General features: G+C 41.2%; 1 protein-coding gene across 2 annotated transcripts in view; it reads left to right on the forward strand.

Annotated features, from left to right (window-relative positions):
* LOC143029751 (integrin alpha-PS5-like) overlaps nucleotides 1–14,747 on the forward strand; it is a gene marked incomplete at its 3' end in the record, with an annotated part of 123,093 nt that extends 108,346 nt beyond the window's left edge. For both annotated transcript variants that reach the window (XM_076192653.1, XM_076192654.1), the window contains 4 exon segments: nucleotides 10,700–10,813; nucleotides 11,593–11,971; nucleotides 12,144–12,240; nucleotides 14,612–14,747. In XM_076192653.1, coding sequence (XP_076048768.1) covers nucleotides 10,700–10,813; nucleotides 11,593–11,971; nucleotides 12,144–12,240; nucleotides 14,612–14,747 — 726 coding nt within the window.
* Between the last annotated feature and the right edge of the window lie 9,496 nt (nucleotides 14,748–24,243).

Raw genomic sequence — 24,243 nt, forward strand, 5'->3', positions numbered from 1 at the left:
CATTGAAGAGACAAAAGTGGAAGAAAAATGGGTGATCTTGATGGAAATTTATAATGAAGGAGTGAATAGGTACATACCAAGACAAAAACAAGAGAAGGTGTATGTTAAATGTTGCTTCAATGGAAGATGTAGTGAGGCAAAAGGCAAAAAGAGACAAAGCTTGGAAAAAATAGAGAAAAGATCAAAAACATGGAAAATGGTAAATATGTATAAACTATAGAAATGAGTATGTAAAAGTGCGCAGAGAGGAAAAAAGAAACTATGAAAAAGACTTCATAGAAAAATGCAAGGATCAACACAAACTATTCTATAGATATGTGAATGGTAAACTTAAAAACAAACAGGAAATGATGAAACTATGTCAAGGAAATATAGAATACACAGAAGATTTAGAAATGGCTGAAGTTATGAATAATCACTTCAAGTTAGTTTCCACTTGAGAAAAAGTGCAGCATTGGGATGAAGGAAGCAAAGTGCAATTCCCTCCTCCCCCTATGAGGGAAATAATAATAACACAAAAAGAAATAATGGAGCAATTAACAAACCTTGACATTAAAAATTCGCATGGCTCAGACGGAATTGCAAACTAGATACTATAAGAATGCAAAGAAGAACTAATGAACAAAATATACAACATAATAACATGCTCACTCAAAGAAGGAAAAATACCAAAGGACTGGAAAAATGCCAACATTGTACCAATATATAAAAGAGAAAACAAGGAAGAACCAACTAATTACAAACCAGTTTCCCTAACAAGCACTGTAGCCAAAATTTGGGAGATTATCAAGAATAAATGGGTAAAACATCTGGAAGAAAATAATATTATAAACTCAAGACAATTTGGATTCAGACAGGGGAGATCATGTACCACAAATTTAATCGGTTTTACTTGAGACTAATAGATATAATACAAGAAAGGGGTAGATGGTCTAATTGTGCTTTCCTAGAATTACAGAAAGCCTTCGACAAAGTACCACACAAAAATTATTTTAAAAATTGAAAAATATAGGAGGGATACAAGGCAACCTACTAAACTGGATGGAAGATTTCCTGAAAGGTAGAAAGATGAGAGTAGCAGTCAGAGAAAAGTATTCAGGTTGGAAGGAGGTGATTAGTGGAATCCCGCAAGGATCTGTATTGACTACAGTAAATTTAATGTTTACTATTTATGTGAATAGCGTGGATGATGATGTGAAATGTTACATGAGCTTCTTTGCAGACGATACTAAGTTGTTGAGGAAAGTGAAAACCGAAACGGACTGTGAATCACTACAGAGAGACCTGAACAAGGTTTGGAAATGGAGTCAGAAGTGGGAAGTGGACTTCAACATTAAGAAATGTAGCATAATGGAATTAAAAAAAAATACATACATACATATACCAAAGGCTTTTTCCCCCTACATGGGGGGTAGCCAAAAGACAAAGGCATAGAAACCACTCACACCCATTCCATCCTCTACATACTCCACTCCCCTCTACCCTCTTCCTTCCCTTTTATCTTGGTACCTCCTAGATGACGTATTATCCCTGCATCTTGTCCACTGCCCTGGGTCAGATGCAGTGTCGCAAGACACAGAACATCCATAGCAAGGCCACTTCATCAATTTGGTGAGCCCCCCTCTCCATCCCCTCATGCAGAAGAGGAGAAGACAGGGAGAAATCCCTTGGGTCTGCGTCAATTTATTTCTCATACATACTCCCTCACCCCCCATCCCCTACCCACTCCCCCTCATGCATCACAGCATCATCCATACACAACCATTCTCCATTCACCCCTATCTTCTGTCCTTTCCTGTCCTTCCTCAACAGACATTCCCCTCTTTCCCAATGCCCCTTTTACCCCATCCATCCATCTCATCCTAGGTCACCCCCTTATGTTCACTCCTACCTCTGCCTTCCACACCTCTTTTACCAATCTTTCTTCACTCATTCTTTCCATGTGTCCAAAACCATCCTAATATTCTTTCATCCACCCTATCTCCCAACTCCCTTTCCACCCCTGTTCTCCTCCTCACCTCCTCATTTCTCACTCTATCTAGCCTAGTAACCCCTATCATACTTCTCAGACATTTCATCTCAAACACATTCAAACTCCTTCTCTCTTCCTCTCTTATGATCCATATTTCTACCTCATACAGTGCTGTCGGCACAATCACTCCTTCACATAATTTTCTCTTAGCATCCATTCCCAAACGTCTATTTCTCATTACACTTTTCAATGCACCAAGGCATTTACTCGCTTCTCTCAATCTACATTCTATTACCACCCCCACTCCTCCCTCTCCTGCCACATGCGCACTCAAGTATCTAAAATTATCCACTTCCTCCAGTCTCTCTCCCTTAATACTCACTTCCAGTCTGCTGCTACTCTCTCCCTTAATACTCACTTCCAGTCTGCTGCTACTCTCTCCCCTTGTACATCTCATCACTTTACTTTTACCAACATTTATCTTCATCTTCCTTCTTTTGCAAACCTTCCCAAACTCTGTCTCTAACTTCCTCAATCCCTCCTCTGATCCTGCTACAAGCGCAGTGTCGTCAGCAAACAACAGCTGGTTTATGTTCCACTTTTCTCCATTTTCTTTAACCATCTTCAACCCCTGACCCACCACCCTTGCATTCACCTCTCGCACCACCCTATACGTGTACAAATTGAACAGCCAGGGTGACATAACACATCCCTGACGAAGTCCCACCTTCTCCTTACACCACTCACTCTCTCCATTTCTAATCCTAACACAAGCTCTACTACTCTCGTAAAAACTCTTGACTGCTCTTAACAGCTTTCCTCCTATCCCATATATCTGCAAAACCACCCACAGTTCCTTCCTGTCTACCCTACTATAAGCCATTTCCAGATCCATAAAAGCCCAAAAAACATCCTTACCACAAAAATCGGATCTACATAACCTCTACCTGTCCTAAACCCACACTGCTCCTCACCAATTACTTCCTCTATTCCTCTCCTAATCCATTCAATCAAAACCCTTCCATAAGCCTTCCCATCTACACTTAATAAGCTAATCCCTCTGAAACTACTACAATCACACTTGTCCCCTTTTCCCTTGTAAAGTGGAACTATACAACCACTCCCTCAGTCCTCTGGCACTCTACCCTCTCTTAAACAAACATTAAACAACCTCACCAGCCAGTCCACCATCACTGTACCTCCTTTTTTCAGACATTCTTAATGGCATCCATCCAACCCAGATGCCTTACCTGTTCTCATCGTCTTAACAACTGCCTTCACTTCACCTTTACTTATTAATCCTCCATTTTCCTCACTCATCACTCTCATTTTCTTAGCGCTCCTCAATGGAACTACCTTTCCCTCCCTATCCTTCTTCACATTTAGCAACTCCCTAAAATACTCTGCCCACCTTCATCTCACTGCCTTCTCTTTCATTATCATCTCTCCATCTGCACCTTTTATCTTTTCTTCTCTACTTGATTCGCCTCTTCTTCCTCTTAATTTCTTTCCAAAACATTTTTTTATTACTTTCAAATTTTTCTGTCATACTCTTACCCCATTTCACATCTGCTCTCCTCTTTGCCTCCTTTATCTTATGCTTTACTTCTCTTCTCTTTACTTTGTACCTCTCATATGATTTCCTCGTCCTAATTTGTAACCAATCTATGAAAGCCTGCTTCTTCTCTTCTACACCCTTCTTTGCTTCCTCATCCCACCACTCACTACCTTTCCTTCTATCTCCTCCCGTCCTCCTTGTTCCACACACCATCTTTGCCCACCTTGTGCCTCCTTCCTTGAACTATCCCCATTCCTCCTCCACTCCCAGCTCTACTGTATCCTTCACTCCCTCCCACTCCTCTCTCAGCTTCTTATACTCCTTCTCCTTTTCTTTCTCATTTAAGCAGTTCATTCTAAGTACTACCTTCTGCCCTTTTCCTCATTCTCCACCTATTCACCACTCTCAACTTACCTTCCACCAGAAAATGATCTGATATTCCCCCACTCTCTCCCGTAAGAACAGGTACATCCTTAACTCTTCCTACTATACTCCTGGTTACCACTATATAGTCCATTAATGTTCTGTGTACCACCCTTCCATCCACCACCCTCTCCCATGTGTACCTATGCTTAACTTTCTTCCTAAACACTGCATTTGCTATCATCAACTCTCTTTCGAGACACATCTCCACCATCAACTTTCCACTATGATTTTTTCCAGGAACTCCATACTTCCCAATCACTCCGTCTATTGGTTTATTTCCTACCCTAGCATTAAGGTCTCCCAGTACAACTACATTGACATTTCTCCCTAATCCTTCCATGCTCTCATTTAAATACATAAAAAAACTCCCTTTTCTCTACGCTCTTCTCACTACCAGGTCCATATGCACTTACAAAAACCCATATCTCCCTTCACAGTTTCATCTTCATCCACCTTGTAGCATGCATGATAGTTTAGGCAGCCGAGCGCTGCCGATAAGTACCTGTATGCAAGCATGTAAGACAGTATACGCCTGGAGATCTATGGTGTTTGATTAACCCCAAACATGGCGCAGTGATCACAGGTAGAGACATACGCCCTATAACCTCCAGGATGCCCTTTTCACGCCGCCGCTCCACCTACACGCCTTCCCAACCACCCAGGGCCACCACCACCCGCGAACCCAGACAATCAGTGGAAGCCATTCTGTCCTTGGCTTCGCTGTTTGCCGTCAGCCATGGCTCGTCAGCCACAGGCTCCCACCCTTCGCAGCTCCGGAGAAATGTGAGGTGGAAATGGAGCCGGCGTCCTTCATGACCTGGAGGAGACCCATGGAGTGCTGGTTATTCCTCTGCAGATTCAACCCGCACGATGCAGTGGCCCATGTGAGGCTACACTGCACTCCGGCTTTGCAACGCACGCTGGATGCGAAATACACGGTACAAGAATGGAACTCCCTCGCCCCGGATGCGGCTCTGGATGCAGTTAAGCAAATAGTGTTACGCGAGTGCAATCAGGCAGTGCTCTGGTCTGATTACTTTAATGCATCACGGGAACCCAGTGTTAACGATTATTTCACGAAATGTTCACAAAAGGCTACAAACTACGAGTTCAAATGCCCCCAGTGCAACCACTTCCTAGAAGAGTACATGTTATTGCCCAAATTGATTGTGGGGCTTAGGGGTGAGGCGCTCCGACGCCACGTTTACCAACAATGTGACAATATCACGTGTTTCGAGACATTAAGATCGAGGTGCTGTTCATTCGAAGCGACGCAGAAAGATGCAGCAAAGCTGTGCTGGCGAGAACCAGCACGTGCGGCTGGCAGCGACATGAGCGGCGAGTGTTTAGACCTGCAAGACGGACTGGCAGTAGCCGCGGGCAGACCCCCCGGAAACCCCCCACAGGCCCGCACATGTACGAATTGTGACACACGCCACGCATCTGAATGTGCACTCTGCCCCGCAAGAACTGCACGAGGTCATGGATGCCGGAAGCGTGGCCACTTTACAAAGTGCTGCAGGAGCAGCCCCCGACCCCAGCCCAAGAGTGATATCGCCGAAGTGTCGGGGGCTATCAGGTGAGCCGGCGCCCTACCTTCCCACCAACTCACAGTGTCAGTTATCGTCACCCACGGGGCCACACCTCAGGCGTTCACTGAGGACGCGGTGGCGGACACAGGGGCCCAAGTCTGTGTAGCAGGGCCGGCAATCCTGTCAGAGATGGGGTTGCTACCTGCAAATCTACAAGTATGTGCTAACCTGCGAGACGTGGCTGACCTCCTAATGAAGTGTATGGGGACCGCAAAGTGCAACATCGCCCTAGGGGCTCGTACCACAGAGCAAGAGATTTACTTTGTGCAATCAGCCAAGGATCTCCTCCTATCTCTTGATGCCTGCAAGGGGCTACATCTGGTACCCGGGAGCTTCCCACACGTTTCCCCCATAGCGGCACATACCCAATCCACACCAGAGACGAGCCCACTCACCCAGCCACCGCCTAGACCATCCACAGTACCTTTCCCCCCGCTCGAAGAGAACGCAACCAGGCTCGAGGAGTGGCTACTACAGCATTTTTCAGCATCCACATTCAACACCTCAAGAATACCGCTGCCGGTGATGGACGGGCCACAACATCGAATACACCTGGCCCCCGGGGCCACCCCCTACGCGTGTCATACGCCGGCATCGGTGCCGAAACATTGGGAAGCAGAGGTCAAAGCACAACTCGACGATGTGAGGTGCGGGGTCATTGAGCCCTTTCCGGCTGGACTGCCCACCGAATGGTGCGCCCGGATGGTGGTGGTGGCCAAGAAGTCTGGTCAACCCCGCCGCACCGTCGACTCTCAACGGCTCAACGCAGCATACCTACGGGAGACACCACACCCCCCCACCCTTCGACATGGTATCCAACATTCCCAAGCACTCCTACAATTCAGTAGCGGATGCACACTGGGGATACCACCAGGTGGAGCTCCACCCGGATAGCCGCAACCTCACTACGTTTATCACGCCATGGGGTAGGTACAAGTATCGTCGCACCCCGTATGGGCCACTGCTCTGTTGGTGATGCATACACGAAGCGGTTCGACGACGCCATACAAGGGATAATAAGGAAGCACAAATGCATGGATGACACCCTGTTGTACGACAGCAGCATCGAGGACGCATTTTGGCACGTCTGCGACTTCCTGGAAACCTGCGCGGCTAAGGGTATCACACTAAAACCGGAGAAATTCCAATTCGCCAGGAGAGAGGTGGACTTTGTAGGGTTCATGCTCAGCTGGGAGGAGTACAAACCAACGGAGGATCGGCTGGCAGCCATCATAAACCTCCCTATGCCGCCCCAGCCCACCATCACTGACATCAGAGCTCGGTTCGGATTCGTAAATCAGCTGGCACCATTCCTCGCCACTGCTCCCGTCATGAACGCATTCCAGGAGCTCCTGAAAAAGCCATCCGGCAAGTACGTCTACTGGGACGAGCAACTCAGTACCAAGTTCCACCAGGCCCAGGACATCATCTGCCAACTCGCCAGGGATGGCCTGGCATACTACGATAAGTCCAGCCCCACGGCCGCCATCACCGACTGGAGCAAGGAGGAGATCGGATTTGTGCTCCTTTAGCAATACTGCAGGTGCTCGTCCGCCGACACGCCCTTCTACTGCAAAGGGGGCTGGTGCCTCGCGCTGTGTGGCAGCCGCCATCTCACCCCCGCTACGCTGCGGCGCGGCGGAGGGAGAGGCTCTCGCCGTTGCGTGGTGCCAGCAGAAAGCGAGGTTGTTCCTCCTCGGGTGCCCCAACCTCATCATCGTCACAGACCACCGCCCCCTAACTAAGCTACTGGGGAATCGGGCCTTGGCGGACATTGCAAACTCTCTCCTCCTTAGGCTCAGGGAGAGGACCCTACACTTCAAGTTCCAAGTGAAGTACCTACCCGGAAAACGTAATTCCGCTGCGGATTGTTTGTCACGCTACCCCGCCCTCAGGGGTGAGCCCAGCAGGACCGACATCGACCTCGATGAGGACCTAGCTGCAACAGTAGCTGCCGCAGTCTCGGCTGCAATCACGCAAGAAGGATTCGTGGTGGACGAAGAGTGCATCAGAGAGGCCGCTGCCGCAGACCCAGTCTACCAGATGCTACTAGCGAAGGTCTCCGCTTGCGACTGGCACCCTAATAAATCACAAGAAGTGGCTTGCCTTCGTCCCTTTTCTGGGATTAGGGAGAGGTTAGGCCGTCGCGACAGATGTCGTGACATACACGTTCGACCAAGGATGCATCCGCCTCGTCATCCCCGAAGCTCTCCGCCAACGAGTAGCAGCTAACCGCGGGCCAACAGGGCGTCGATTCCATGTTCCACAGGGCCAGGTAGGCGGTCTACTGGCCAGGGATAGAGGGCGACCTCCAGCATCACAGGCGGTCTTGTGAGCAGTGCGATGCCCACGCCCCGTCCTTACCGGCTGAAACATTCATTGTAACCCCTCCCCTGAATACCCGTTCCAATTTACAGTGGCAGACATGTTCCAGCACCAGGGCCACATGTACATGGCGTACGTGGATAGGTTGACAGGCTGGCTGGAACTGGCCCACTTTCCCAATGGCACCTCATCCAACCGAATCAAAACGCAACTGCGGAGGTACTTCACCTGCTGGGGAGCCCTACAACAAATATCGACAGACGGTGGAACGAATCTGTCCAGTGAAGAAATGGCAGAGTTCTTCAAAAAATGGGGCGTCTCGGTAAGAGTTTCATCCGCCCATTATCCCCAATCCAATGGCAGGGCAGAGGCCGCGGTCAGGGTCGCGAAGCGTCTCATCATGGCCAACACCGACGGCGGAGGCAGCCTTGACACAGACACAGCCTCATTGTTCCTACTCCAGTACCTAAACACACCACTTCGGGGAATCAACAAGTCGCCCGTGCAGCTAGGTTTGGGGAGACAATTACGGGACGGGGTGCCCACCGCCGACCAACACCTAGTCACTCAATACTGGGGCAGGGTACTTCGCCAGCGGGAGAAACTGATGGTCGACAACGGCAAAATCCTGGTCAACAACGGCCCAGCAAGAACCCTACCGCCCCACTTCCCCGGTGCCCGCGTGCAGAACCAGGCTTCAAATGTCTGGGACAGGACGGGCACTGTTGTCGAGGCACTCCTACATTGGCAGTATACCGTCAGGCTGGACGGCAGTGGTCGAGTATCCAGAAGGAATCGTCGCCATGTGAGAGCCATGATCATGACACCCGAGGGGCTATCTCCATCACCACCGACATCACACAGCACACCCTCGCCCGCCCCCCAGAGCCAACGCCCATGTCGCCCACACAGGCAATCACGGCCACCTGTATGGTTAAAAGACTTTATTCAGTAATGATGTAACCACTACTTTCTGGAATTCATTATACAGGGGTCGCGCACCCATGTCACGGGCACATAGTATACCTTTGTTTTTAAGTTCACTTCTGTAAAAAATTCATGTTATGTTCATGCTGTTCCATATATACTGTATTATTGCATTAGTTAACACATAACAATTATCATGGTTTATCTCGGAGGGAGATATAGGATGTACGATAGTTTAGGCAGCCAAGCGCTACCGATAGGTACCTGTATGCAAGCATGTAAGACAATGTACGCCTGGAGATCTATGGTGTTTGATTTACCCTAAACACACCTTATACTTGAAGAAACCTCCTTCCACACCACCACACACTTACCTATCTCTTCACTTACTAGTATAGCCATCCCTTCTCCCCCTCGTCCTCTCTTCACTCCTGAGAACCTCCCAACTACATTCCCAAACTCACTCTTGCCCTTACCTTCAACTTTGTTTCACTCAATGCCAACACATCCATCTTTCTTCTCACAAGCATACAACCTATCTCTTCCCTTTTATTGTCATCTGTACCACATCCATGCACATTAAAAGACCCAAACCTTAGGGTACTGGTTAGAAAACTCCTAGACCTTCTTATGCCTTTACTTTTTTTTTAGGAATGTTCCCTTTGGGACTACAGATAGCAGGATTCCTATTCCTATCCCCGTCTCGTTTTTTGTCGCCTCATATGACTCAAGAGGGAAGACTTGGTGGCAGCATTCTTTTCCCCCACTGCAGGGTAGGCAAAAAAAGGAAATTAATATTCAGAGAAATGGTACAGGTCAGTAACAAGGGGTTGGGGGACAGCATAACAGAGGGACAAACACAGTATAATAAAAGTGTCATCATATCTCTATGAACAGAATCTTCCTCTATCACAGACAAAATGATGCGTGGCTCTGGCCCATAGGGGCGCCCCACATAGACCCTAAAGCAGGGGTGTGCAACCTTTTTTTCCCAAAGGGCCACTAGTCACTATCCTGTTGGTATGGAGGGCCACATAACCTTACTATTTCATGTTATTTACTATGATCGAAGACATATTATGTGAGATTATACTGATAAAAATAGATAAGTAGTTTCTTATTGATTTTTTTTAAATTGGGATCACAAAAATTAGAATTGTCCAAAACAAATGTATTTTCCTTACTATAAATGAGTAAATGAAAGGCTACCGTACCTTATTATTATAATGTACAAACATAAATAGTTACTTAATAGTGGTTAACTGGGATCATTAACATAAGAATGATCAAACACAGACATTTTCCTGACCATTAATTAGCAAATGAAAGGCTACCCTCTCTCTGAGGGCCGCAATATAGCTTATTTATTTTTAGGAGAAAGGGCCGCAATGAAAGCCTTTCAGGGCCGCAGGTTGCACAGGGCTGCCCTAAAGTATCCTTAATATTCACTTCAGAAATATATATATATATATATATATATATATATATATATATATATATATATATATATATATATATATATATATACATACATATATCAAGACAATATACAATTGGAACTAAAGAGGTAATGAAAATGGGATCTGAAAAAGACCTGGGAGTAATTATCTGAAATGACATGTCCTCTGATAAACAAATAAACAAAATTGTCTTATGAGGTAGTGCAATAGATTAAATTTTCAAATAAATACACAAATAGAGAATGGGAAGGCACAAAAATACCTGTGTTTTCGTTGGCTCTGAGCAATAGACTGATGCTCTCACTGCCTAAGGGTTGACATTATCATTGTCATGATTGCTGTTCATTTTTATTATCATAGCTATCACTACAATCACCACTACACTGCCATCACCACCACCATTATTATTATCATCATCACCATTACTCTCTTCTTTAAGATCATAAAGCGTGGGCCAACACCTCTGAAGGAGGTTATCCTTGAGGTTGAGATTCCTATCAACATCTCCACCCAGGCAGGTAACCACAACTTTGCTGAGATCTTCCTAAAAGAGGTAAGGGTGAATAAATAAATAAATAAACAAATTAGATATAAAAAATAAATGGCTAGTAGATGAAGGTGAAGTACTGATAGGTTTGGAAAATGGTTTCCTGCAATACTGTATAGAAGCACCACTAGCTGGTAGTATTCACTAGTCCTGGGTGATTTATTGATTGTATTCTCCATCAACAATGTACAACTCATTTTAATGCAATAACAATACTTATTATCCCATTGATTGGCATAGGGTAACCCCCACCCTGGTGTAATGGCACTGATTTGGCCTGCTAACTCAGTGGTCCTGAGTTCTATTCCTGCCCAGGGGTGAAAAGCTAAAACTAAATGATAGCCTGTTTTATGTGCTTCAGTGGAAATTGAAATGAGAATTAAACTTATTTGGTAGTTTGTCCCTACCCACTCAAAAGATACCTTTTAAGGTCATTTATATATAATTTGGAACCTTCCTTCTTTAAAAAAAAATTTTATCTTCAAGAGGTTAGCTGAGATACAAGGTGATATAGATCAAGATACAAAATTAAGGTGCCATATTTAATTTTGTTTTAGACCAAAGGTTCTTCAAGGTTGAAAAACAACACTAGCCAATCTTTATTTCTACAGTTACACATATGAGGGATAAGGCAGAGGCTGGCATTTTCCTAAGAAAAGAGCTGATATCTATCAATCAGGAAACAGCAGATATCAAAAAGAGATGGGATTTTACTGACAGACTGCAGTCAATGGCCTGTAATCTGTAGAAATAAAATGCTTATCCTCCTTTTCATCAACTTTCAGGCTGAGCTGGACCAACAGCCCTTCCCATGCCAATTGGTGGGTGCCTCCTTTGCCCAGGACCCCTCAGACACAAAGACCATCAGAATTGACCATGATCTGGTGAACAGTGAAGAAGAAAATTTCAATGACCACAAAGAAGACAAGGAAACAGGCACAAGGAGAAGGAGGAGTGATGATGCAGCAGAGGTCAATGTTGTGAAGAGGCAGAGTGATGAGAAAGTGATGGAGAAGGAGGGCGAAGAGAAAAAGAAGGTGGTGATCTGGAGTGGCTGGAACCGTGTGAGTTCGGCTTTGATGACGTGCAATATTTTGGGCTGGCCAAGGGGCTCCAAGGTGGCCAAGCTCACCTTCAGCTCTCGACTCAACATGACTGTCCTAAGTGAGTTATTTCCTTTCTCATCATATTTCACCATACTGTTTCACTCCCTATTGAAATGTATCATGTGCCACTATGGTTTGCTGTAGTCAATTCTTGTAATCTTGGCTCAGATTCCTTTTTCACTGGATGATGACCATTTGCCATGGCTAATGGAGTTTTTATTCTTATACAGGTCATCTCATGTTTGCTAGCAAGGGAGCAGACTTTGTTACCACCATCCGGGCAAAGGTCAATGTTTCCAATCCAAAGCTGCCTTTCATGGGGTCACAGTAAGTTCAGTTCTTAATTCCAGGTTCTGAATCTATCTTTTTAATATCATTTGCCTGTCCTGAATCTATCTTTTTAATATTATTTGCCTGTCTTAAACCCACACAGTAATTGGTGAGGAACAGTGTGAGTTAGGACAGGTAGGGGGTTGTGTTGATCAGATTTTTGTGGTAAGACAGATATGTGAGAAAGCTATAGGAAAAGGTAAGGATGTTTTTTGGGCTTTTATGGATCTGGAAAAGGCTTATGATAGGGTAGACAGGAAGGCACTGTGGGAGGTACTGCAGATATATGGGATAGGAGGAAAGCTGTTAAGAGCAGTCAAGAGTTTTTACGAGAGTAGTAGAGCTTGTGTTAGGATTAGAAATAGAGAGAGTGAATGTTTTAAGGTAAAGGTGGGACTTTGTCAGGGATGTGTTATGTCATCCTGGCTGTTCAATCTTTACATGGATGGGGTGGTGCGAGAGGTGAATGCAAGAGTAGTGGGTCAGGGGTTGGAGATGATTAAAGAAAATGGAGAAAAAAGAGAGGTGAGCCAGTTGTTGTTTGCTGATGACACTGCGCTTGTAGCAGGGTCAGAGGAGGGATTGAGGAAGTTAGTGACAGAGTTTGGGAAGGTTTGCAAAAGAAGTAAGTTGAAGATGAATGTGGGTAAAAGTAAGGTGATGAGATGTACAAGGGGAGAGAGTGACAGCAGGCTGGAAGTGAGCATTAAGGGTGAAAGACTGGAGGAAGTGGATAGTTTTAGATACTTGGGTGCGAATGTGGCAGGAAAGGGAGGAGTGGGAGTGGAGGTAGAATGTAGATTGAGAGAAGCGAGTAAATGCCTTGGTGGATTGAAAAGTGTAATGAGAAATAGACATCTGGGAATGGATGCTAAGAGGAGGTTATATGAAGGAGTGATTGTGCCAACAGCACTGTCCGGGGCAGAAACATGGAACATGAGAGGAAGAGAGAAAGGGTTTGAATGTGTTTGAGATGAAATGTCTGAGAAGTATGATAGGGGTTACTAGGCTAGATAGAGTGAGAAATGAGGAGGTGAGGAGGAGAACAGGAGTGGAAAGGGAGCTGGGAGATAGGGTTGATGAAAGAGTATTAGGATGGTTTTGGACACATGGAAAGAATGAGTGAAGAAAGATTAGTAAAAGAGGTGTGGAAGGAGTGAATATGAGGGGGCGTCTTAGGATGAGATGGATGGATGGGGTGAAAGGGGCATTACAAAAGAGAGGAATGTCTGTGGAGGAAGGATGGGAGAGGACAGAAGATAGGGGCAAATGGAGAGGGGTTGTGTATAGATGATGCTGTGATGCATGAAGGGGAGTGGGTAGGGGATGGGGGGTGAGGAAGTATGTATGAGAAAAATTTTTACACAGACCCAAAGGATTTCTCCCTGTCTTCTCCTTTTCTGCATGAGGGAATGGAGAGGGGGGCTCACAGAATTAATGAAGCGGCCTTGCTGTGGATGTTCTGCATCTTGCGACACTGCTTCTGACCCAGGGCAGTGGACAGGATGCAGGGATGACCTGTCATCCAGGAGGTGCCAAGATAAGAGGGAGGGAGGAGGGTGGAGGGGAGTGGAATATATAGGAAATGGAATGGGTGTGAGTGGTTTCTATGCCTTTTTCTTTTTGGCTACCCCCCATGTAGGGGGAAAAAGCCTTTGGTATATGTATGTATAATTAATTTATCTAATTTTTTTAACCAAAAGTCTTATATTTCAATTTGAGCCTAAGACATTGTAATTAGTTTTTAACCATGTTCAAGTCTTCATTATTACTTAATTCTAGTCTCATATTTGCCTGATGTGTATTAACCTACCTAAGTTAGTTATGTGATCATTCAGATTGTAGCCTTTAGTAAATAGCATCCTGATTTAATCCTATTTCACCCTTTTTAGTTTATAAAGTGCCTTATTCTCTCTTGGCCTATATGCACTTACATCAAAGCATATCTTCTGGCATTAAATTCCATTTGTCATTTTTAATCATGGTGTTAGATGATTGTAAATTTTCAGTTTTCCACCAATCTGTTACTTACTTTTGTATTTTGACATCATGGTCATCATTGTTGTCTTCATTTTCGTTATCATAATTGTTGTCATTGTCATTTATGAGATTATTTACAAATGTAAATAACAAGACTGACACCATGCCTGATCCCTGTGGAACTCCACTCATTATTTCTCTCCCCTCTGAATGCTGTCAGGCAATTACTGGCTACTTTCTCTTTCTTCCAAGAACTCTGTTTTCCACTGATATTTTGCCTTATAGGTCACTCTTTGTTTTCTAAGTTCCACTGCAGCCCTCTTGCATGGCCAGCCTCAAGGTTTGTGAAATCTAAATATATCAAACTTGATCTGGGTTTTCCTTGCAGGAGAGTGAGTGGAAATGTCACAACACATCTTATTCCGGGTTTGCTTCTGGAAGAGTCAGTACCTTGGTGGGTCATCCTTTTGGCTGCTCTGGCAGGCCTTCTTATCCTCTTCCTCCTGATCTTCACCCTCTACAAGGTAAGGGGACTATTTCACACTGTTTTACATCATCCCCCACATACACCTCTCTCCCTCTCCCCACCCCATAACAATATTCTATCTCTCAAAGGATTACAAAGGAAGAGCATGCTGACAGGAGACCTTTTGGTCCATAACTAGGTCAGATGCAAAATAGATACCTGTAAATAAATAAATTAATTAATAAGCAAATAAATAAATAAGCATACATACATACATATACCAAGGCTTTTTCCCCCTTACAAGGGAGGTAGCCAAAAAGGGAAAGGCATAAAAACACTCCCACCCATTTCATCCCTAAATACACTCCACACCCCTCCCACCCTCCCTCTCATCTGAGCACCTTCTGGATGACGGGTCATCCCTGCACCCTGCCCACCGCCCTGGGTCAGAAGCAGTGTCGCAAATGAATAAATAAATAAAATAAGTAGATAATGATAATAAACAAACAGGTAAATAAGTAATGATAATAAATTCATCAATAGAATAAAATATGATAAATGGCAGGGATTACAGCATATTGCTTAGGTGTTTATCTAAGTGAATCTTAAAACATTGAACTGTACTATATTGCACTGCTGCTGCAGGAAGTTTATTCCATTCATTTACTACATGGTTGGCAAAGTTGTTTCTACCCACTTTCAAATTAATCTGCTTCCTGATAGTTTGAGACCATTATTTCTTGTCAGATTTGCATTCAGTGCAGTGGCGGATTAAGGCTCTTGTGGCCCTAAGGCAAATTTCAAGATTTTTTTAAAATATGGCCTGAACTAATGATAAAATTTATATCATTGTACAATAATAACAAATATCCATTAGTAAACATTTATTTCTAAACAAAACCTTATCAATTTTACATATGTTAAGGTAAGGTACTACTATATACATGTGTTTTTTTATACATTGTTAAATTTTCACTTTTCTTGCTTTGATAGTAGCAAACCCATCAATCATAGAACTGAAGTCAGTTTCGGATAGCAAATCTTTTTCAATGCACAGAAGTGCCAACAACAATCAAAGTGGCATTTACATACCTGGATGACGAAATGGTGAAGAAAATTCTAATCACTCTGATAAGACCAAGATTGGAATATGCAGCAACGATATGGTCACCAAGTACAAAAAAATGTATAAAAAAACTTGAAAGAATACAAAGAGCAATTACAAAATTGGCACCAACACTCTCAAAACTATCATATGAAGAGAGACTAGCAAAACTTGAACTACAGACACTAGAGCAAAGAAGAGAGAGAGGAGATTTGATAGCTATTTATAGAATCATGAAAGGCATAGAAATTATTGATAGAGAGAATCTGATAAAATGGGATGATAGAAATACAAGAGGACACAGAAAGAAAATCAAGAAAGACAGCTATAGAAGAGATGTGAAAAAGAACAGCTTTCCTCACAGAGTAATAGACAGTTGGAACAAGTTAGATGAGAAAGTGGTGTGTGCAAAAACAATACATAAATTTAAAAATAGTTTAGATAAAATGAGATATGAAGACGGGACACCACGAGCATAGCTCCCCTTCCCGTAAAATACAACTACAGTAGGTAAATACACCAAGGCGGTGCTGACTCATTGTGGATCGCTTTACATCCTTAATTTGAGTAAGCGTGTATTTACCTAGTTGTATTTTACGGGAAGGGGAGCTATGCTCGTGGTGTCCCGTCTTCATATCTCATTTTATCTAAACTATTTTTAAATTCATGTATTGTTTTTGCACACACCACTTTCTCATCTAACTTGTTCCAACTGTCTATTACTCTGTGAGGAAAGCTGTTCTTTTTCAGATCTCTTCTATAGCTGTCTTTTTTTATTTTCTTTCCGTGTCCTCTTGTATTTCTATCATCCCATTTTATCAGAGTGATTAGAATTTTCTTCACCATTTCTTCATCCAGGTATGTAAATGCAACTTTGATTGTTCTTATTAAATTATAAGTTTCTCCAAAAATCTTATTTATATGTTTCTCAGGTGACATATTATTCATAACAATGACTCCCAGGTCCTTCTCATTTTCTACTTTTTTTATTCCTTCTCCCAATTTATATGATCTTGTTATTCTGTTTTTGCTTTTTCCAAATTCCATTATACTACACTTTTTTGTATTGAACTCCATCTCCCACTTCCTACTCCATTCCTGTACTTTATTTAGATCACTCTGTAGTGACTCACAATCTTCTTCCGTGTTCACTTTTTTAAATAATTTTGCATCATCTGCAAAGAAGCTCATATAGCTGTCAATTCCTTCATCCATATCATTAATATATATAGCAAACATTATTGGGGCCAGAACTGTTCCTTGTGGAACACCGCTTATTACTTCACCCCATTTTGAGTGTTTGTCTCTTATCACTACTCTCATTTTTCGTTCTTGCAAAAAGTCTTCTATCCATTTAAGTAGTTTGCCCTGTATTCCTCCTTTGGTTTCTAATTTCTTAAGCAACTTCTTATGTGGTACTTTGTCAAAAGCTTTTTTTAGGTCTAGAAATGCACAATAAGCCCATCTATCTTTTTCTTGTATTATATCTATTAGCCTTGAATAGAAACATATTAAATTGGTGATGCATGATCGTCCTTGTCTGAATCCAAATTGCCTTGGATTTAGCACATTGTTTTTTTCTAAATATTTTACCCATCTACTTTTGATAATTCTTTCACAAATTTTTGCTATTGTATTTGTTAGAAGACTGGTCTATAGTTGGTAGGGTTTTCTTTATTTCCCCCTTTATATATAGGTACTATAATTGCTTTTTTCCAATCTTCTGGAACTTTTCCTTCTTTCAATGAACTGTTTATATTGCTATGTATTTTGTCTGCCAGTTCATTCCTGCATTCTTTCAAAATCCAGTTTGCTATTTCATCTGGTCCATGTGATTTTCTGACATCAAGATTACTCAAGTGTTTCAATATTTCATTCTTTGTTACTTCTATTTCTTTCATAGGGGGGACTTTCTCTTTCCATTCGATCTCTTCAGGTTGTATGTTCTCCCTTGTAAACACTGATTTAAAATGTTTGTTCATAATTTCCACCATTTCAATTTCCTCTGTGTATTCAACTCCTCCTTGTCTTAATTTCTCCAAATCTTGTTTGTTTTTCAGTTTGTTGTTTACAAATCTGTAAAATAGTTTTGGTTGATCTTTACACTTTTCTATGACATCTTTTTCATATTTTCTCTTTTCCTCTCTGCACGTTTGTACATATTCATTTCTATAACAAGTATATATTTTCCATTTTTCAGACCTTTTGTCTTTTTTCAATCTGGTCCAAGCTTTGTCTCTTTTGTCTTTTATCTCCCTACAACTTTTATTGTACCAGCATTTTACATATTCTTTTGCTTTTTTTTGTCTTGGGATATACTTTTCCACTCCTTTTTTTTATAAATTGTTGTCAAAATATTCAATTTCTCTTCCACTGTTGTTTCTTCTTTGTATATTCCTTCCCAGTTTTCTTTTTGAAAGAATTCTCTTATTTTATCAAAGTTTGTTTTTTCATACATCATTCTTCCTTTTCTATATTGTTCATTTCTTTTCATGTATTTTTCCTCATTTAGTTCCAGTTCAATCAATATGTGGTCACTTTTACTTATTGGTGTTTTGTATTCAATCTTTTCCACTATTCTAGGTTCAGATGTAATTATTAGGTCTAGTCTCGATGGTTCTTCATTTCTATACCTAGTGTTCTCCTGTATCCACTGTGTCATTGTATGGTCAGTAATCATCTCGAGTAGAACGTTTCCCCATGAGCCGTCTCCACCCTTTACTGTCATCTCTTCCCAGCAGACTTCTTTGCAATTAAAGTCGCCCATCATAACTATTCTTCCTCCATCTTCCATTATCTTATTTAATGTTATCCTTGTGTCCTCTAACATACTTCTATGTTCACTCTCTTCCCACGAGGCTGTTTTCGGAGGCACATAATTTATCACAACCTTTCTGCTCTTCTTATCTCTGTCTTCCACTTCGATCATAATCATCTCTACTCTATTCTTTCCATATGTGACACACCTCACGTTTATATCCTTCTTAGTCAGGAACATAACTCCACCCCCTTGCTTTGTCTCTGTTTCTAATCCAATAATTATATGCATCATGTCCTACACTGTTGGGTGGTAGTGGACCTTTTAATTTTGTTTCTACAATTCCCATTATGTCTGGTTCTTTTTCCTTCAGATAATCATTCAGCTCATTCAATCCTGTTATTAATCCATCTATATTTGTGTAAGACACTTAGTTTTCTGCCACTTCCATTGTGTTCTCTGTTTCCCTTTTGTTTTTCTCTAGTATGTCGAATTTCCTTACTTTCATATTCACTACTCTCCAATAGAATTTCTCTTTTTCTGACTCTGTTCTGTTCTCGTTTTTTTCCTTAGCTTCATGTCTTTTCCTTTTTTCCTCCTCTCTTTTCTCTTTATTCATTTCCCTTTTTATCCATACCTTTATATATTGTTCACTTGTTGCTAGTTTCCCTGTTTTGGATAAGATATTCTCTGCCATCGTTTGTGACCTGAATTTAATCTTAATTGGTCTGGTCTTATCTGTACTATACTTTCCGAGCCTAAATTTCTCTTCGATTTGTTTCATTATTTCGGGTTCATCTTGAACTAATTGTAGTAAACTGCTTACTTTTTCATTTTCCTCTTTGATTCTTGTGGTTCTATCTGGGTTATGTTTCTCTTCCATTCCTAATATAATTATACATTTCTTTTTATCTGCTAAGTCTCTTACTATATTCTCCTTCTGTCTCATCACTTTAATAACCGAGTCTTCAGTTTGTTCTTTCATTTGTTGCTTGATTATGTCAGTAAATGCAACTTTACTGTTTTCCTGGATTTTTTTCCAACCCTGTGCTTCCTTTGCTATGGCCTCTTTATTGTCTTTATTATTCCTCTTTAATTCTTCATTCTCCTCTTTTACTTCTTACAACTGTCTTTTTAATTCTTCTATTTCATTAGTTAAATTTTTTTCGCCTTCTCTAGTTCTTCCAATTTTTCAACTCTTTGCGCAATTTTGGCTACGTTACCGAACCTGTTTTCTCAGTGTTCGGTCATCTTATCAAGTTTCTCCTCTAGTCTTGCCAATCGGGGGAGGTTGGTATCCCCCCCACCCTCTTTAAATCCTTGGAAACTACTATCATCACCTTCCACTGTGCTGCTCTTATCTATACTTCTAATCTTCACATCTTTGTTGATCCCGTCGTCACCAAAATAATTATTGTTGGTCCGCCTCTTGTTAACAAGACGTCTGGCTTCCTGGACCATGTCCCTATCTTCCTCATTTCCCTCCATTTCCCTCAATAATCCCTTCCCTTCTCCTTCCCTATCACTCCCCCACTACTCCACGAGCACTCCCCTTCCCTATAAATACAATAAGGCACTTCCTGGACGTTGAGATCCTCGTAGATTTTTCTTTTTCTTCGGTACACTAATTCACGCCGTCCATTCGACGAAAGTGTGTGTGTGTGTGTATTTACCTAGTTGTATTTTACAGGAAGGGGAGCTATGGTCGTGGTATTCCATCTTCATATCTCATTTTATCTAAACTACTTTTAAATTCATGTATTGTTTTTGCACACACCACTTTCTCACCTAACTTGTTCCAACTGTCTATTACTCTGTGAGGAAAGCTGTTCTTTTTCAGATCTCTTCTATAGCTGTCTTTCTTGATTTTCTTTCCATGTCCTCTTATATTTCTATCATCCCATTTTATCAGATTCTCTCTATCAATAATTTCTATGCCTTTCATGATTCTGTAAATAGCTATCAAATCTCCTCTCTCTCTTCTTTGCTCTAGTGTCTGTAGTTCAAGTTTTGCTAGTCTCTCTTCATATGATAGTTTTGAGAGTGTTGGTGCCAATTTTGTAATTGCTCTTTGTATTCTTTCAAGTTTTTTTTTATACATTTTTTTGTACTTGGTGACCACATCGTTGCTGCATATTCCAATCTTGGTCTTATCAGAGTGATTAGAATTTTCTTCACCATTTCTTCATCCAGGTATGTAAATGCCACTTTGATTGTTCTTATCAAATTATAAGTTTCTCCAAAAATCTTATTTATATGTTTCTCAGGTGACATATTATTCATAACAATGACTCCCAGGTCCTTCTCATTTTCTACTTTTTTTATTCCTTCTCCCAATTTATATGATCCTGTTATTCTGTTTTTGCTTTTTCCAAATTCCATTATACTACACTTTTTAGTGTTGAACTCCATCTCCCACTTCCTACTCCATTCCCATACTTTATTTAGATCACTCTGTAGTGACTCACAATCTTCTTCCGTGTTCACTTTTTTTAATAGTTTTGCATCATCTGCAAAGAAGCTCATATAGCTTTCAATTTCTTCATCCATATCATTAATATATATAGCAAACATCATTGGGGTGTGTGTATTTACCTAGTTTACCTAGTTGTATTTTACGGGAAGGGGAGCTATGCTCGTGACGTCCCGTCTTCATTTCTCATTTTATCTAAACAATTTTTAAATTCATGTATTGTTTTTGCACACACCACTTTCTCATCTAACTTGTTCCAACTGCCTATTACTCTGTGAGGAAAGCTGTTCTTTTTCAGATCTCTTCTATAGCTGTCTTTCTTGATTTTCTTTCCGTGTCCTCTTATATTTCTATCATCCCATTTTATCAGATTCTCTCTATCAATAATTTCTATGCCTTTCATGATTCTGTAAATAGCTATCAAATCTCCTCTCTCTCTTCTTTGCTGTAGTGTCTGTAGTTCAAGTTTTGCTAGTCTCTCTTCATATGATAGTTTTGAGAGTGTTGGTGCCAATTTTGTAATTGCTCTTTGTATTCTTTTTCAATTTTTTTTTATAATTTTTTTTGTACTTGGTGACCACATCGTTGCTGCATATTCCAATCTTGGTCTTATCAGAGTGATTAGAATTTTCTTCACCATTTCTTCATCCAGGTATGTAAATGCCACTTTGATTGTTCTTATTAAATTATAAGTTTCTCCAAAAATCTTATTTATATGTTTCTCAGGTGACATATTATTCATAACAATGACTCCCAGGTCCTTCTCATTTTCTACTTTTTTTATTCCTTCTCCCAATTTATATGATCCTGTTATTCTGTTTTTGCTTTTTCCAAATTCCATTATACTACACTTTTTAGTGTTGAACTCCATCTCCCACTTCCTACTCCATTCCCATACTTTATTTAGATCACTCTGTAGTGACTCACAATCTTCTTCCGTGTTCACTTTTTTTAATAGTTTTGCATCATCTGCAAAGAAGCTCATATAGCTTTCAATTCCTTCATCCATATCATTAATATATATAGCAAACATCATTGGGGTGTGTGTATGTGTGTATATATATATGCACATATGTATGTGTATGTATAAGTATATATGTAATATCCATAAATGAATGCACATTAAGGTGATGTAAGGTAGTATATATTTATTCATACGACGTCAATGACCTTTGCTGTTGAGACGTCATGTCTATTTTAATATAAATCAATCAGTCAATATTAAAGTGATGAGGGAGAAGGAGAATATAGTAAGAGACGTAATGGATAAAAAGAAATGTATAATTATATTAGGGATGGAAGAGTAGGATAATCCAAATAGGACTAAAAGAGTAAAAGAGGAGAAGGAAAAGGTAAACAAGGTATTCGAGGTAGTTCAAGAGGATGAACAAGAAACACGGAAAGAAATTGAAGAAATACATAGAATAGGGAAATACAATACAGATAAGACCAGACCAATTAAGGTTAAATTCAGGTCACAAACAACAGCAGAGAATATCTTAGCAAAAATAGGGAAACTAGCAAAAATTGATCATCGTAAACAGGCATGGATAAAAACAGATGAACAAAGAGGAGAGAGAGGATGAGAAAACAAATAGACTAGAAGCTAAGGAAAAAACCACGAAAAGAACAGAGTCAGACAAAGAGAAATTCTATTGGAGAGTAGTGGATATGAAAGTGAGGAAATGGTTCATAGCAGATAAAAATGGAAGGAAAACAGAAAACACGATGGAAGTAGTAGAAAATTAAAAAGTGTCTAATACAAATATATATGGCTTAATAACAGGCTTGAACAAAATGAATGATTACCTGAAGGAAAGAGAACCAGACATAATGGGAATTGTAGAGACAAGATTGCAAGTTCCACTACCACCCAACAGTGTAGGATAATGTGCATATATTTATTGGATTAGAAACAAAGAGTGGAGGTGGAGTTATGGTCCTGACTAAGAAGGATATGAATGTGAGGAATGTCAGATATGGAAAGAATAGAGATGATAATGATGGAAGTAGAGGACAGGGATGGGAAGAGCAGGAAGTTTGTAGTAAATTATGTGCCTCCTAGAACGGCTTCATGGTGAGAGAAAGAACACAAAAATATGTTAGAAGACACAAGGATAACACTAAATAAGATAATGGAAGATGGAGGAAGAATAGTTATAATGGGTGACTTTAATTGTAAAGAAATCTGCTGGGAAGAAATGACAGTGAAGGGTGAAGATGACCTATGGGGAAATGTACTACTTGATATGATTATAGAACATAACATGACGCCATGGATACAAGAGAATACTAGGTATAGAAATGAGGAAAAACCATCGAGACTGGACCTAATAATCGTATCAGAACCTGAAATAGTGGACAAGATTGAATATAAGACACCAACAAGTAAAAGTGACTGCATATTGGTTGAACTGGTGCTAAATGAGAAAAAATACATGGAAAAAACGAATAATATAGAAGGGGAAGATTGATGTATGGAAAAACAAATTTTGACAAAATAAAAGAATTCTTTCAAAAAGCAGACTGAGAAAGGATACACAAAGAGGAAACAGTAGTAGAAGAGAAATGGAATATTTTTACAAAAATTTATAAAGGAGTGGAAAAGGATGTTCCAAGACAAAAACAAGAAAAAGAATACATAAAATGTTGATACAACAAAAGATGTAGGAAGTTAAAAGACAAAAGGTATAAAGCTTAGATAAAATGGAAAAAGACAAAAGACCTGAAAAATGGAATGTGTGCAAAAACGATACACGGATTTAAAAACAGTCTAGATAAAACGAGATATGAAGACAGGACACCATGAGCATAGCTCTCCTTCCCGTAAAATACCAGGTAAATACACACGATTGGCAGAGACAGTGACGAATGGACTCCGAAAAAAAAAAAAAATTGTGGATTCAATGACGAGGGAGTACCTGTGTTGTATTAGTAGGGAAGTGGAAAGCTCGTGGTGTAGTGGGAAGGTGAAGAAAAAGGAGAAGGGGAGGGATTACTGAGGAAAATGGAAGAAAATGAGGAAGGGGACAAACGGGCCCCGGACGTCAGAAGCCCCCCTGAGGCCCAGTAGTTTGATGTAGTAGGGGGGCTTGCATGTAGCAAGGATGAGCTGAGCTGTGCCAGCCAGGTGCAACCATACTGGAGAGGTCAGCCCTAAGCTACCAGACAAAAACTGAGCCAAAATATTTTTGTTGACGACCCTAGCTTGTCTTTGA

This window comes from Oratosquilla oratoria, chromosome 11 (genome assembly GCF_046742065.1).
Source record: "Oratosquilla oratoria isolate Oo_2021 chromosome 11, ASM4674206v1, whole genome shotgun sequence".
NCBI classification, from domain to species: Eukaryota; Metazoa; Arthropoda; class Malacostraca; order Stomatopoda; family Squillidae; genus Oratosquilla; species Oratosquilla oratoria.